This window comes from Phocoena phocoena, chromosome 7 (assembly GCF_963924675.1).
Source record: "Phocoena phocoena chromosome 7, mPhoPho1.1, whole genome shotgun sequence".
In the NCBI taxonomy this organism is placed as follows: domain Eukaryota; kingdom Metazoa; phylum Chordata; class Mammalia; order Artiodactyla; family Phocoenidae; genus Phocoena; species Phocoena phocoena.
Genome location: NC_089225.1, coordinates 114,943,472 through 114,959,474, shown reverse-complemented (window position 1 = coordinate 114,959,474; position 16,003 = coordinate 114,943,472). Strand labels below are relative to the sequence as shown.

Genomic DNA, 16,003 nt, shown 5'->3' with positions numbered 1-16,003 from the left:
CTTTTGACCCTTTTTATAACTGGGTCATCTGTCTTCTTACTAAGCCTGTGAAAACTTTTATATTCTAGATGTAAGTCCTGTGTCACATATACTACGATATGAACACTTTCTCAGTTTATGGCCTATCTTCTTACTGGTGCCTTTTGAAGAAGGCAAATCTTGAGTGAAGCACAACGTATTATTTTATTTTGTGACTAGTGCTCTTCGTGTCCTAAGCAATCTGCGTGCTCCAAAGTCATAAACATTTTTAAAGCAATTTTCTCCTAGACTTTTTATAGCTTTCCAACTAGGTCAACAATCCATTCTGAGTTTATTGTTGATGTTCAGTGTAAAGGAGGGGCTAGAGTTCACTTTTTTCCCAAACAATCAAGCAATTGCTACAGCACTATTTGTAAAAAGACTAACCTTTTCCCATGCTGAATTACCTTGGCACTTTAGTCAAAAATCAGCTGACCATATACATGGGGTCTGGGCTGTTATTTTATGCAGTTGATCTCTATGCCTACCTTACACACTGCTGTGGATTTTGTTGGAAATCAGATTGTTCTGTCATATTCTAGGCCCTCTGCATTTACATTGGCACTTGAGAATCAGATCACTAATTCCTGTTTTTCAAAAGTCTGCTGTGATTTTCACAGGGATTTAATTGACTCAATGGGTCAATCTGGGGAGGCAGGACATCTGAAGAGCCCCACTCCACGAGCGGGTGAGGTCTCGCAACCCAGTCAGCTTTCCTTTGGTTTTTTCAGCTGTGTTTTGAAGTTTTCAGTGTTGGTCTTGCACACGTTTTGTTAAAAAAATTTTTTTAAGTTTAATACTTTAAAAAATATATTTATTTTTATTTTTGGCTGCTCCGGGTCTTAGTTGTGGCATGCGGAATCTTTTTGTTGTGGTCCGAGTGCTCAGTAGTTGTAGCGCGCGGGCTTAGCTGCCCCGCGGCATGGTGGATCTTAGTTCCCCGACCAGGGATTGAACCCGCGTCCCCTGCATTGGAAAGCAGATTCTTAACCACTGGACTGCCAGGGAAGTCCCCACATTTTGTTATATTATCCCTAAGCAGTATGTACCTTTTATATTACTATAAATGGTACTACTTTAAAAAAAGATTTTATCATTGTAATTGTTTTTGATATTGTATTTCTAAGTTCATTTTTAAATTACTTGCTGGTAATTATAGAAATAAAGTTGATTTTTGTATACTGACCGGAACCTGCAATCTTGCTAAACTTTACCTATTAGATCTAGCAGCTTTGTATTTTCTTACGATTTTAACATACACAAATCATGTTATTTGCCATTAAGGAGATTTTACTTCTTTCTCTCAGTTTTTCATGAGTGAAAGTAATGCTAACTATAGGTATTTCCCCTTTAGGACCCAAGTGATTGATTTCCAGTGTTAAACCACACATTCCTGTGACCAACCCCATTCATTTAGGATGCAGAGTCAGTCCTGCCATGGCACTTGCTTTGAAAGTGACAATTTGTTCCAACACAACTGATATATTATGTAACAATTTCAGCATAATACAAACGCTGCATTTACTTATGTGTGATTTCACTGGTGAGAAAGTAGGTCTACCCAGCAGAATCAAGCCACAAAGGAACACTCCTCCCAAGGCATACACCACAGCTACCTGCTGACGTATTTATTACAAGCCACAGCCACTTACCTCCAGTGTCCCAACTGTCCACCCATCCTCAGATAGCCCTCCTGCCACCACCTCACAATAACACACAGGCTGCAACTCCTGATGCCCCCTTTCACAAACTTCCGTTCAGTGGCTTATTTGGTGTAGTAATTTTGATTTCTTAACCATTTAACATGTGAAACTGAGATCATTTTTACTATGTTCCTAACACGTCACTGAGGAAGGTTTTGAGTGTCGTGTCCCTGTTTTCCCTGCATGGTGATTTTTTAGGAACACACATATATTGGGTTACAGTAGAACTGACTGTATTAAGGACTTGCTACAATTTTAGTAAGGTGTCTGTGTCTAGGCTCATGAGGAATTAAGTCTACTTTTCTCATCATTTGCAATAGGGCAGTGCTTGGCTTAATACTCCCATAATGCAGAGCATGTCTGGTGAACGTTCCACGTGCCTTACAAGAACGGGTGTCCTGCAGCTGTTCAGCACAGTGCTCTGCATGTCAGCTGGGCTGTACTGTTTGACAGCATAACTTAAACATTCTACAACGTTACTGACTTTCTATCTGCTTCATACACTACTGTGAGGAGTGTTAAAAACTCCTGTCCTCACAGATTTATCTTTCTCCCATCAGACTCTGCGTCATGCATATTTTAGATAATGTTGTTTTGAACAGATCCCTTTTCTTGTTATGATACAAAGTTCTTCCTCTCTGGGAATATTCAGGTAGTAGACCTAAAGTCTGCTTTGTCTGATAGTAATTCAGCCACTTCAGCTTTATGACTGGGGCTTGCATCACAATGTCCCATTCTTTTATGTTTAATGAAAAGGGTTTTTCCTGTAGACAACAGGAGGTCATTTAGTCTGATAACCCCTACCTTTCCCTTTATACTTTACCTTGTCCATTTACACATAATTATCGACAAGGTTATGCTCAAGGCTGCCATCTTGCTGCCATCTTCCTTTTTTCTTTCCCTGCTTTCTTTTGGACTGAATACGTTTTTTTTTTTTTTTGCACTACGTGGGCCTCTCACTGTTGTGGCCTCTCCCGTTGCGGATCACAGGCTCCGGACGCGCAGGCTCGGCGGCCACGGCTCACGGGCCCAGCCGCTCCGCGGCATGTGGGATCTTCTGGGACCGGGGCATGAACCCGTGTCCCCTGCATCGGCAGGCGGACTCTCAACCACTGCGCCACCAGGGAAGCCCCTGAATACTTTTTTATATTCTATTTTATCAAAGCTATTGGCTTTTAGCCAAATCTTTATTTTTCTAGTGGATGCTCTTAAGTTCACAATGTGCACCATTAACCCAGCATCTTCCTTTCAGTAATGTTCTTCCGCCTCACACGTAACGTAAGAAGTTCACAGCCGCACGCTTCTACTCACCCTGTCCTCTGTGCTATCCTTATTCATTTTATTCCTACACGTTACACACTATCAATTATCTTTGAAAGAAACTGAAAAGCAAGAAGTCTTATTTTTACCAACACATTTGCCATTTCCAGTGCTCTCCCTTCTGTGCCAACTTGAAAACCTCATTTAATCTTCCTTACGGTATACGTCTGATACTGATAAATTTTTTCCACTTATTTATCTGAAAATGTCTTTACCTTCTTTTTAACCTTCATTTTTAAAGGTTATTTTTGACAAACACAGAATTCTAGGCTGATAGTTTTATACTTTCAGTACTTTAAACTGTCATTCCACATGGCTTACCTTATTCCTGATGAGCAGTCAGTGGTCCTTCTTACCTCCGACCCTATGTAATGTTTTTCTTTTTCTCTGGCTGCTTGTAGGATTTTCCCATTCATCAGTGGTTTTCACCATCTGGTTACATGCCCTGGTGTGCTTGTAGGATTTTCCCATTTATCAGTGGTTTTCACCATCCGGCTACATGCCCTGGTGTGCTTGTAGGATTTTCCCATTTATCAGTGGTTTTCGCCATCTGGTTACATGCCCTGGTGTGCTTGTAAGATTTTCCCATTTATCAGTGGTTTTCACCATCCGGTTACGTGCTTTTCTTTATATTTATTCTGCTTGGTGCTTTAGTTTGGATGCTTTCTATTGCCCCCATTCTTCTGCAGTGTACAATTTGCTGTTAGGCCCATCAGAAAATTTTTTTATCTCAGACGTTGTATACATTTTTTAATCTCTAGAAGTTCCATTTTGTTCTTTTCTGGATCTGTTTCTACTGCCTGATTTCTGTCCTGGTTATGGGCCATTTTTTTCCCCCTTCTTTGCACATCCAGGAACTTTTTAGTGGATGCTCAGTATTGTGAAGGTTATACTGTAAGTGTCTAGATTTTAATGTCCTTCTTTAATGAGTGATGGGTTTTTGTCCTGGCAAGTAGGTAATTCATTTGTAAAGAAGCTTGATCCTTTCAAGGTTCGTTTATAAGCTTTGTTAGACAGGGTTTAGAACAGCCTTTATGTGAGTTTAGCCCTACTCCTAAGCAAGGACTTTCCTGAATGTCATGGGTGTTCAGTAAGATTTCCCTCTGATTGGCTGGAATTCCAATGTCTCCTTGACCCCTTTCCAGTTCTCTAACTCCATCCATGCAGTCTCCTTCCTGGTGGTTCTATTTTGCCTGGCTTCAAGGAGGCTTCCCCTACCCATATACAAGTTACTGTTTAGCCATGGTGCCAAAGGAACCCCAATGCAGATGTGTGAAGTCGTTCTCTTCTGCCCGTTACCTCAGCTTCCCCGAACTGTGGTCTCATTCTTCAGCCGAGACTAACCGTGTTAGGTTTACTCCTCCCTGGGAAAAGGGCAGGTGAATGGCAGAAAGCTGGAGTAACTTTATAGTTCATAGAATTCTTTTTCCTTCTCTCAAGGACCAAAGTCCTGCATTGCCTGTTCAATGTCTTAAAAGGGCTGTTTCATGTATCTTGCCGAGGCTTCTGGTTATTTAGGTCAAGAGGACTAGTCTGGTATAGCTTTTTCAGGGTTTGGCAAGCCGCAGCTCTCCTGCGAATCTAGCCCTCTACCACATGAACAAGACAGAGCTTCACTGGGACAGCTGTGCCTGTTTGTTCATGTGTCGTCTATGGCTGGTTCCCACGACGACAGTGGAGTTAACAGCTGCACCAAAAGCTGTAAGGCTCACAAAGCCTTAAATATTTACTATCTGACCCTTTACAGAAAGAGCTTGTCAACCCCTGAGTTATTCTATCAGGGCCAGAAGTAACTGTCTGGTTTTAAAGCTCTAAATTAAGTAACTGTGTGACAGACTGCACTGCATTTCTCTTTTCTACTAGGAACCGGAATTTGCATTATTAACATCATCATGTCATTGTGCTCCTAAAACATGTCACCATTCACTTCTCTGGGCCTAGGGTCCCACAGTTTTTTTCATCTCAGATTTGTGAACTGTTTATCCCAGGAAACAATCGTTTGTCCCACTCACGCATGACCACCCATCAAGCTTTCCCAGCGGCTACCTCAGCATTTGGGGAGAATTTTGCGATTAGCAGAAATGAAATAAAATGTGGTATGGTAAGCAGAATTAATAGTTCATCAAGTTAAGTTTGTTATGGACACACTGAAACAGAATATATATGCTATAATCCATGATAAAATATATCTGATATAATAGACATTTCAGGTAACCACTCAATTTCAAACGACTTTAAGTACTTATTTTAAAATACGTGTGTGTAGTCAGGGTTGTTCCTTGTTTAAAATATACCCACCAGAAAAAGTTGTACAGCTCTTTTTATGAGTATTAAATAAACACGCTTCTGGTTAATTATAAGTGTTTGTTATCTTTCAAGTGTAACAAATTACTGTAAAATTCAGAGGCCTAAACCAACAACAAACATTTATCACCTCATGGACTCTGGGTCAGGAGTTCGGGAGTGTCTAAGGTGGGCGGTTATGGCTTGAGGGTCCCTCTGTGGTGACAGGGATGTTGGCCAGGATGGCGGTCACCAGCAGGCTTAGCTGGGGCTGGAGGACATTTCTGAACGGTCACCTACATGGTCACTCGCAGGCCTCAGCGCCGTGCCCTGCTGGACTTCTCTATGAGGTGTCCCGACAGTGATGATTCAAGAGAAGGCAAGGCACAGGCCACACCTTCATCTCCACAACGTCCTACTGGCTACACGAGTGAGCCCTGCTCAGTGGGGAAGGGGCTAGAAAGCATCATGGACACCAGGCAGCAAGGATTTGGGGGGCGGCGGGAGGGCTTCAGAGGCCAGCTGTCACAATGAGCAAACACTTTCACTACATACAAGCAAAAAATGACATAAAAATTGTAATTCTGCACTTCAACAAAATTTTCTAAAGAAGTTTTTTTTTCAAACTCCCAAGTTATTTGACTCCGTCAACAAAGGAATCTTCCCTGTGACTTTTAGGTCACGTTATTATACTCCACAGGTTGGGAAAAGGAGACACCCACATATTCAATAACTTGAGAGTACAAGTTAATTTCTTACCAACCACCATTAGCGTGAATTCAAAACCTTTTTTCACTGATTTTCGATGAACTTGATTGGGAAGATTTGCAAATCCAACATAGCCAGGCGTTTCTGGATTTATAAACTGAGTTGGTTGTTGCTAAAAAAAGAACAAATAAACACCTTATTAGTTGCTTTTAAGACATTATTAAACCTGTGACAAACACAGATATCCTTAGTTCTCACAAATCAAAAAAGTATACACATAAATCAATACTCCCAAAAAGTCACTGCTATCAGAAAACTGACGGTATTCATTTGAAGATATTTAAAAAAGAAGAAAAACCAATCCAGTATCACTTCATGCCTACATGCTGACCTAAAATAACATTTCTGTTATTAAGCAATACATAAAAGATACATGCTTGCTCATCTTAGTACAATTTCAAATCTCAACTTACAAAATTGTCTATAGAGTTGAAGGAAAATCTGTCAGACGTACAAAGTAAGACCCCACTTACAGTGGTCTCATTCAACAAACTTCGCTAAAGAACAGCTTCCAGGGCTTCCCTGGTGACGTAGTGGCTGAGAATCCGCCTGCCGATGCAGGGGACACGCGTTCGTGCCCCGGTCCGGGAAGATCCCACATGCCGCGGAGCGGCTAGGCGTGTGAGCCATGGCCGCTGGGCCTGTGCGTCCGGAGCCTGTGCTCCGCAATGGGAGAGGCCACAGCAGTGAGAGGCCCGCGTACCGCAAAAAAAAAGAACAGCTTCCAAAGTAAAGACTTCGTGTATCAGGAGCGGTGCATTTGTGAAACGTAGCCAGGAAACAGTCATGTCTCTTGCTGCATTCCTAGCTCAATGGAACCTAGGCCCACCAAGGGTGAGGCAGCCCATTTAGGGGTGGGACGCTGAGAATCTAGCTTCACAGACCAAGAGAAAGAAGACTGAGAGTGAGAAAGGGGTCACGGCGGAAGCCGCTGAAGCGTCAATGTTCCTTGATAGATGGATACCTGACACGAGGAGATTCAAAAAAGCAAGTATAGTAAAACAGTGAAATCTAGGCTGTGATATACTAAAAATGGGAAGAAATAAAAAAAGATACAGCAATTGATGTATTAAATGTACAAGGCAAGATTTAGAATAGTATTTCCTTTAAGGTTACCTTTTATAAATACATAGTCACACATGCAAAAAGAATATTCACAAAACGTTACAAGTGGTTATTCTGAATAATGGAATTATGGCTAATTTTTATTTTCCTTTTCACTTATCAAAGTTCCACACTGACACTTGTATAAAAAATGAAAATCGGGGCTTCCCTGGTGGCGCAGTGGTTGAGAGTCTGCCTGCCGATGCAGGGGACACAGGTTTGTGCCCTGGTCTGGGAGGATCCCACATGCTGCGGAGCGGCTGTGCCCGTGAGCTGTGGCGGCTGGGCCTGCGCATCTGGAGCCTGTGCTCCACAACGGGAGAGGCCACAACAGTGAAAGGCCCGCGTACCACAAAAAAAAAAAAAAAAAAATGAAAATCACTATGACTGCGCATCACAGTAAGAAACACCCAAAGACTTAAAAATAAAAAGTAAAGAGAAATAATAATCTTGCAATTTTAACTACAAGTTCTGTTTTTCTCAGCATGTCTTTTAGAACCAATTCCTTTCCAGGCTCTGGGCTGATTTTCAAGAGCTGACGTAAGCCAATTTTTCAAGTCTGAGAACCCCATAAATTTCATCATGATGAATTATTACAATTTTAAAATTATTATTTGAATGGTCTGCTGGGAATGATCTAGGGAGGCTTAATGGATTGTCATTGTTTTTAGAAACAAATGAAAATCTGAAAAAAGAAAGCTCACAGCTTTTAGGATGACTGTTAAATTAGAACTCTGTCTGAATGAATCAAATAACAGTTATATTAAAAATAATGAATCAGGGCTTCCCTGGTGGCGCAGTGGTTGAGAGTCTGCCTGCTGATGCAGGGGACACGGGTTCGTGCCCCGGTCCAGGAAGATCCCACATGCTGCGGAGCGGCTGGGCCCGTGAGCCATGGCTGCTGAGCCTGCGTGTCTGGAGCCTGTGTGCCGCAGCGGGAGAGGCCACAACAGTGAGAGGCCCGCGTACCGCAAAAAAACCCCAAAACAAAACAAAACAAAATAATGAATCATAAAACTCTTGACTATAAAAGGTTTCAAAACATAAACCAGTTTCGCCTTATACTGTAGATACATGAAGTGTGATCTCTTACCTTAGACATCTTTAGTGAAGTTTTGTCAATCTGTCTAAAAAAAAGAAAAGTACATGTACATCCATACACATATACATACATATTTAATTTAACATGAATTGATATGTAAAAAGGCTTACATGAGGCATCAATAGCTTCTGTCTCACTCAGCTTCTCATTATGTCAAATACTTCCCCAGAAATGATGAAATTATCACCTCATTATATAAATTAGATATAAAAAATTAAGCTAATGAAAGCGACCATCTATACACATGTATAGAAATATACATTCCATGTCTTCAACAATACCTTTTTTAGTACTGATTACACGGTAGGCACTAAGGAGCAACTGGAGAAAAAGACAAATTCCCATAACCTCTGGAATTACGTAATTTCCTTTCTCTTTGAAAGCTTTGTACAAGGAAGGGGTGCCTGTCGGAGTCCATCTGTCTGCTGTCTGCTGGAGACTTCCTGAGCTCCTGAGAACTGGATCTTGACATTGGGGCACACACAGCAACACAACTACACTTACAAGTAAAAGAAAAAGGACTGAAGGCACCTGAGTGCTCGAGAAGTGTGGCGATAGTTCGGAAGCCTCGGGAGATGTGGGGTCTGCTGGCTAACCTTTGGTGACAAAGTCAAGAGATGTGAATGCAGTCAAATTTGATTCCTTCTGGTGCTTAGAAACTTATGAGAAAACTTCTTTCACTTTCTTGCCTCCCTATTTCCCCCAGACTGAAACATTCCTGAATGCTGCACGCCCCCAAGTTTCCTTTTTGAATGGAAAGGTTCCCAAACCACCTCTGAAAAAATGGTTAACCAGGGTCAAGATAGCAGTAGCATTCTTAACTCGAACTCTGTGGTACGACATCAAAGAAGATAAGGATACAGTCTTGGTTCTCCCTCTCATCCGTCTGGCAGGAACGAGAGGGGAAAAGGGAAAGGAGTCTGTAAACTGCTTCTTACTATGACAGAGCATCACTAAAGGTGGGGAAGGAGTACTGGGTGCAGCCTAGTGTGCAAAGGAAGGAGCAATTCTGACTAAGGAGACAGGTAAAGCTCCATCTAGGTTGTCCAAAATGCTTCAACCTAGGCAGCAGAATCAAGGCAAGCTTCCAGGACAGCAGGCAGCTTCCAGCTAGGCAGCAAGAGAAGCAGAAGACGAAGGCTTCCTCGGAAGGAAGAACCAGAAAGGAACGAGAAGAATACAGTGAACCCTGGAAGAGCTTGGGAACAGAGACCTTGGGTGTGAGGACTCGAGGGGTAAGGTGACAGGCCCATGTGAGTGTGCCCTCGTCCCCCTGCCTCCAAGATGAGCGCAACAGCCAAGCTGCAGGAGGAGGAAGACAACACCTGAAACCAAGAAACAGTACCGCTGTGATGAAGATGCAAGCACAGTAATTCACACACAGCCTTCTGGACCTAAAATCCACGATTTTCAAACCCAAACTGCTGTAGCTGAACTAAATGAAAGGTCACAGTAGAGACTCGGAATGTGACATGGAAGACCAAATGTAAGAAATCTTGGTGCACAAGGCAAACAGCAGGGAGAGAAATCATGGGTAAAAGACAGCCTCAGAGACAAAATCTAGGAAATCTACGTGTTACAGTAAGAGTTCCCATAAGTAAAAGGGGAAGATGGAGGAAAACAAAACAGTAATAACAAAAGAAAAATGTCCCAGGAAGAGCAATCCCAGAGTTTACCTGGGGCTGTGTACTATACGAGTGACTTAAGATCTCTTGAATACAAGGAACATCCTAGGGGAACACTATTCATAGTCCAGAATTTAAAATATTAAACCTCCTCAGCAAAACCTAAGAGTTGGGGGCAGGAGTGACAGCAGAGAGGTAAAACTTTCAAGAGGGAGAAGGGAGCAGTCAGTTTGAAAACAGATAGATGGTCCTGGCAGAAGAAGCAGCGAACATGTTGTTTTAAATAATAAAGAGGTAAGTGTCTGATAACGAAAAATAAAAAAGGTAGCCATTAAAAAAAACTTACTTCCAAATTAAGAGAAAAATATGGAACAGCAACTTGATCAAACCAGTAAAAATAATGGAAAAGAAACAGAAAAATTCAAGAGTATCAGTCACCAGTCTAAATGTGAAAAGAAGCAAATTTTCTCCTTAAAAGAGGAGACAGGTTGGGGGCAGGGGCGGGGCGGAGGGAGAACAGCAGAAAACCAAGGTATGTTACATGGAAGAAATATGCTTAAAACAAAGTAGCTAAAAAAAATGTTTAAAACAAAGGAACAGGCTAAGAGATACCAAGCTAGTGCAAACAGAAAAGAACAGGGAGAGACATTGTTAATACCAACCCTGTTGGGATTTAAGGAAAGTGTGGTCATGATAAAAGAAACAATGTATAAAGATAAACCATTCATAAACCCGTATCTATGAATACTTACAGCAGATAAATACATAGAGCAAAGACTAGAAAAAATACTATGTGAACTTGACAAAAATACAATTCAAGTGGGAGGCTTTAATAGCCTCTCTGGGAATTGGACAGACTCCCTACACACAGTATGAGCTAGGGCAGAGGTCTGAGACCACCGACACACCTGAATTAACTGGTATAGAGAACCTTGAGTCAATAGACAAAGAAAGGCGACTAAAGAAAAACACTTTGTCATGTAACTGCTGTGAAGAAAATTTATGCAAAGTTATTTTTACAGTCCGTGTTCTCAGATCATGATCTGTTAAAACAAAGATAAAAAGGAACTCCTAGTTATTCAGAACATTCCTTGATAACCCTTGGATCAAGGGGGGATAAAAGCAAAGCCATAAGTTATCTAGAAAGCAATGGAAAGAAGATAAAAGCAAAATCAGTGGGGCACAGTAAAGTTTCATAGACTCAGATGAGAATTTGGGTTTTACATATTTTCACTATTAAAGAACACGGAGAATAACTCAATAGAAGGATAAATAAAATCAAAAGCTGGTTCTCTAAAACAAATTCCTCACCAGTTCCTTTGAGGAAAAACAAGAAGATATAATCACAGACAGGAGACCACATGTATAAAGATGGCCACAAACTAGAAAATCTGGAAGAAATGGATGATTTCCTAGACACTGTAAATTACCAAAATTGAAGCAAGAACTGAAAACCTGACTATAACAAATCCCACTGAACAGGTGAACAAAGAGTTACCAATGAGGACTTCCCTGGCGGTCCGTCCAGTGGTTAAGACTCTGCGCTGCCAATGCAGGGGGCACGGGTTTGAACCCTGGTCAGGGAACTAAGATCCCACATGCTGCATATCGCGGGCAAAAAAAAACAAAAAACAAAAAAATAATTGGAGAAAAAAAAGAAAGGGACCAGGACCAGACAGAACTAGACCTGAATTCCATCCAAAACTGAACAGATAACTCCAGTGTCACTTAAGCCACTACAGAAAAAGGGAAAGCACTCCAAGTTATTTTATGAAGACAGCACAACTCCAACAACAAACCCAGACAGAGAAGAAAGAGCGAGCAAGCTGGCTGGCTGCAGGTCAATCTCACTTATGAATAGAAATGCAAAATTTCTCAATGAAATACTTGCTAGCAATTATATCCCGGAAATGTACCAAAAGCATCTATCAATACAAGCTGTTACAACAAATTAAAGGAGAAAACCATATGTGAATAGATGCTGAACACACATGTGATAAAATCCAACAACCAACTCTAATAAAAACACTAAGTGAGGAAACGGCTTAAATATATTTCCGGAAACCAACAGCAAACGTTATCCTCTAAACAACAGATGCTAAATTATTTAAAGTACCATCACTAATTAGGAAAGGATGCCCATTACCACCACAGTTATCTTAAAACACTTATGAAAAACTCCAAACATATTCAAAAGTAAAACAAAAGCCACAAGGACCACCCCATCCTCCAGATTCAACAGTTATTAACTCAGCTATCCCCTCAACCACTGTCCCAGATCCTTGATTATGAGTACTAGATATTTCTAAAAATAAGGATTGAAAAGCGACAAGCCATTATCATAAGGAAGATTAGCAATACTCCTTTAATATAACAAAATACTCAGGGTTCATATTTTTCTAATTGTCTCTTCTTTTTGTCGTTGTTCATTTGAAGCAGGATCCAAATAAGACCCTGATGTTGCAGTCTAACCGTGATTATTTACTGCTACTCTGGCAGGTTTAGTGAAAATGATTTTTCTGATATGACTGAATACACACCAAAAACCCCACAAACACTTTGGTTAAAAAAGATTGCAGAATATGGTAATTTACTTAAGGTGGCTGCATACAAGACAGGTGTAACTCAAAAGTTCTATTTTGCACTAGCAATGAATACCAAGAAATGGAAATGCAGGGAAAATGCCATTTATAATAGAGCAAAAACAAAACAAATGTAGGAACAAATTTAGAAAGAAAACAGGCCTAGCATGAACCAAATCATTTTTATTTCTTAAATTAGTAGATAAATGTGGTCCAATCTCAGCTGGACTCCCTAATGATGAGGGTTTTTTTCTTAAAGGACTGGATAAAATGACTTTCAAGTTCACCTGGAGAATAAATGCCTGAGGATAGAAAGGAAGAGAGCAGGCTCCCGCCTTACTAGCTATCACACGCCTTACTAGCTACCACACACATCTGATTTCACACCAACCTGGTGGGGCAGAGGACTGTCATCAAAGTGGCTCTGGAGCTTCCACCCACCCGCTCCTCACTCAACTCTGGGCCCCTGCCTGTACTCCCAACCAACTTCACGTGAGCACCCTGACAGTACTGCACCGTAAGCACACACGTGCGCAGGCCGTGAGGTGAGAAGGGGACCATCACTCCTATCGGTTTCCTCCTACTTAAAACCTATCTTGATGCACACATACGGGGAAGTGGAGAATACCATTGTAATATTATTGGAACAGGATGTTAATTCTCAAAAAACCACTTATTTCAACTTTGCTTTAATTTTACCAAGTTTCTCTTACCACAACCTATTTCTTTCATACTCAGGTTTTTTTTTCTGAAACATAATTTGGATCCACTACAGTTTTCCAACAGTTTAAGTTATTAACTGACTAATGTAAAATGAAAATTGAAAGAGAAATGTTGAACTTCTGAAGTGCCTGGTTTTCAGTGAGAAAGCCTTGATCCAGCAACACAAAATGCAAAGCACTGTGATTAGTTTAAACCTTGGATGCATATCAATCAGATCCCCCAAACCTCAGAAATTAGGTCAAATGAAAACTTTATGCACTCATTCTAGATACTAGAAACTATTTAACACTTTTTTTCTCTTTGACCCATGGCTTCCCTCTTCCACAGAGCAATACTTCCACCCCAGTCCACACAGAAGAAATCAACTTTTCTAAAACAAAAGGGGACAAAGAACAGATGGCTAAAACTGGATTCTCGGCAACAGAAACTTGCTTTGCTACTGGCATTTATGTGTATCAGTGCACTACCCAAAACCACCATTCACCGACATGTCATCCTTGTATTTACATCCATTATCCCCATCCACAAATGACCCTGCAAAGTAGGACCCAAAGGTCCATAGTCCCTCATCCAGAGCCCTTGGAACATCTGGCATTCAGAGCCCTTGGATTTGAGGTCCATGTACAGTATACCACACTCTTAACAGCATGAGGGCAGCACCCCACAATCAAATGAGTTTTCTCTAGTGAAAAGTATGACGATGAGCACAAAATGAGATAAGTAAGACTATACAAGTGGCTTCACCCCAATTCTGCGGCCAAATGAGCTTTGGTGTCCCCTTCTCTCTGGAGAAAAAACAAAGCCAACTTTTCCTTTTCCAGCAGTTTCTGTCTTTCAAGTTGAGTATAAAAAGGACCTGAATCACATTTATTAAAGTCCACAGAGGGAGGTTGCCGCCCATCCCATCCCCATTTCCCTAGGTCACCCTGCTAGTTCAAGAGCAGTCAGAATGCAAATCTGATTTGACTGAAAAGCCCTTGTTCTTCACCCTGGGCTGCAGTGCTCGCTGAGAGACCAAGACGAAAAACGGGGGGAAAAAAAAAAAACAGAGTAACTTTATGGCCGAAGAGACCATTGCCATAATTCATTGCGAGTTAGGAGGCTGGGCGGTGCAAAGAAAGCCTAAGTGGGAGCTACCAAAACCAAAAATAACGAACCTTAAATTACAAACACCAGGAAAGCAGCCTGCACGACCCGTACACCATCATACATCTCTCCTTATGATGGCAAGGCTGCTTCGGCCATTAAGCTTGCCTTGAGGTATTATAATGATCTGAGTCGTTCAAGAGATATCTGAAAACCTGTTTCGTGCTGATGACCGTCCTAGGCAACAAGTAAAGCTAGGCAGGTCCACACACCGCTGCCCCTCACAGGACAACCACCGCACGGAACAGCAGAGGCTGACAGCAGGCGGACACCTATTTCAGGGGGAAGAAATCTAACCCGGCCGCAGTCCTGAATAACAGAGCAGAAACGAGGCAAGCAAACGGCGGAGGTAAGCGGGCTCCAGGCAAAAGGCAGGCTCTGAAGCAAGGCTAAAGGTGAGGAAGACCACAGCAGTCAGAACTGTAAGTCAGCGCTGTTGGGTCACGCGCCCGCGTGTTGGGGACACAGACAAGGCAGCGAGGCACCGACGAAAACTGAGGCCGTAAAGGTAACAGGCGGTCCTGCGGGCCTTACTGAGCCACGGCGGCCACAGGTCGGCCCCATCTCGGGCCTTCAGGGGAACGGGCCCTCCCCGGCGGTGCCGCCCGTCCCTCCGGATTCGGCCCTGCGCGGGGCCTCCCCTCCCCTCCTCCTTCTCCTCCCGCTCTGTGTGCGGCCAGGCGGGGCCTGCTGAGTGGAGCGGGCGGCCAGCGCCCCGCGAGCTTCCTCTCGGCCGGGAGCCGGCGAAGCGGAAGCGCCCGTTAGCACGACCCGCACCGTCCCTCCCGGACCACGACCGCCAGCGCACGCTCCACGTCCCAGGTCCACTATTGACCACGCCCCACGTAACTCCCACCTGGTGAGAAGGGCCACTCGGGTTCACGCGGGACACACCCCGCCGCCTCCGCCAGCGCCAGGGCCCAGGGGGACGGGGGCCGGGACCCGGTAGGGCCCAGAAGGGCGGGGGAGGGGCCGGGAGAGCGGGAAGAGCGCCGGGGGGATGGGGGAGATCTGGGGAGGGCCCAGGATGCCGGGCCGGCCGCCCCTCCCCCACACCGTGCGAGTGGCCCCGCCCGCGTCCCCCCCGGAGCGGACAGACCACCGCCCCGAGCCGACCACCGCCTCGAGCCGGCCACCGCCCCTCTGCGTCGGCCCACAGCTCGCGCCCCAACGGCGGCCGAGACCCACGGCGAGATACTCACCGCGGACGCACCGAAGAAGAAGCGCCGACCGACCGCACCGCGGATCCGCCCAGGAACGCCCGCAGACTCGCGCCCCGCCCCGCCCCGCGCGTGGGCGGATTGCGTCAACGCGTCGATCCGCCCCCTTGCCAACGCTTTCCTCCCCGCCCCCATTCGCCAGCTTCCGAGTGCGCAGGCGCAGGCTCGTCCGCGGTTTCCGCCTCTGCGCAGGCGCCGTGCCCCTCCCACGGCGGTTGGCCATATAGAGGCCGGGGGTGGGGGGGAGGTCAAGCGTAGCCTCTTCTCCTTTACCAAGATGGCGGCTCGTCCCTGTTTCGCCACAGTTCCTACCTTATGAGCTTCGTTTCCTTACGCTGATAAGAGTGGAACAGGTAATGTAATTCATTGCTTTGTAAATAACTAGAATGGGGGGAAAGAGCGTTTCTTT

At 43.8% G+C, this 16,003-nt stretch overlaps 1 protein-coding gene across 2 annotated transcripts in view; it reads right to left on the bottom strand.

Moving 5' to 3' along the window:
- Positions 1-15,676, bottom strand: part of SEPTIN2 (septin 2) — a 29,536-nt gene extending 13,860 nt beyond the window's left edge. The window contains exons 1-3 of one of the 2 annotated variants that reach the window (XM_065880696.1): positions 15,577-15,676; positions 8,290-8,319; positions 6,084-6,204 (exon numbers count right to left, since the gene is read on the bottom strand). In XM_065880696.1, the coding sequence (XP_065736768.1) occupies positions 6,084-6,204; positions 8,290-8,298 (130 nt within the window). In that variant the 5' untranslated portion in view covers positions 8,299-8,319; positions 15,577-15,676. Of the gene's footprint in view, positions 1-6,083; positions 6,205-8,289; positions 8,320-15,576 lie in introns of those variants that run through there. The other variant, XM_065880697.1, reaches the window with a different exon arrangement.
- Positions 15,677-16,003: the final 327 nt, after the last annotated feature.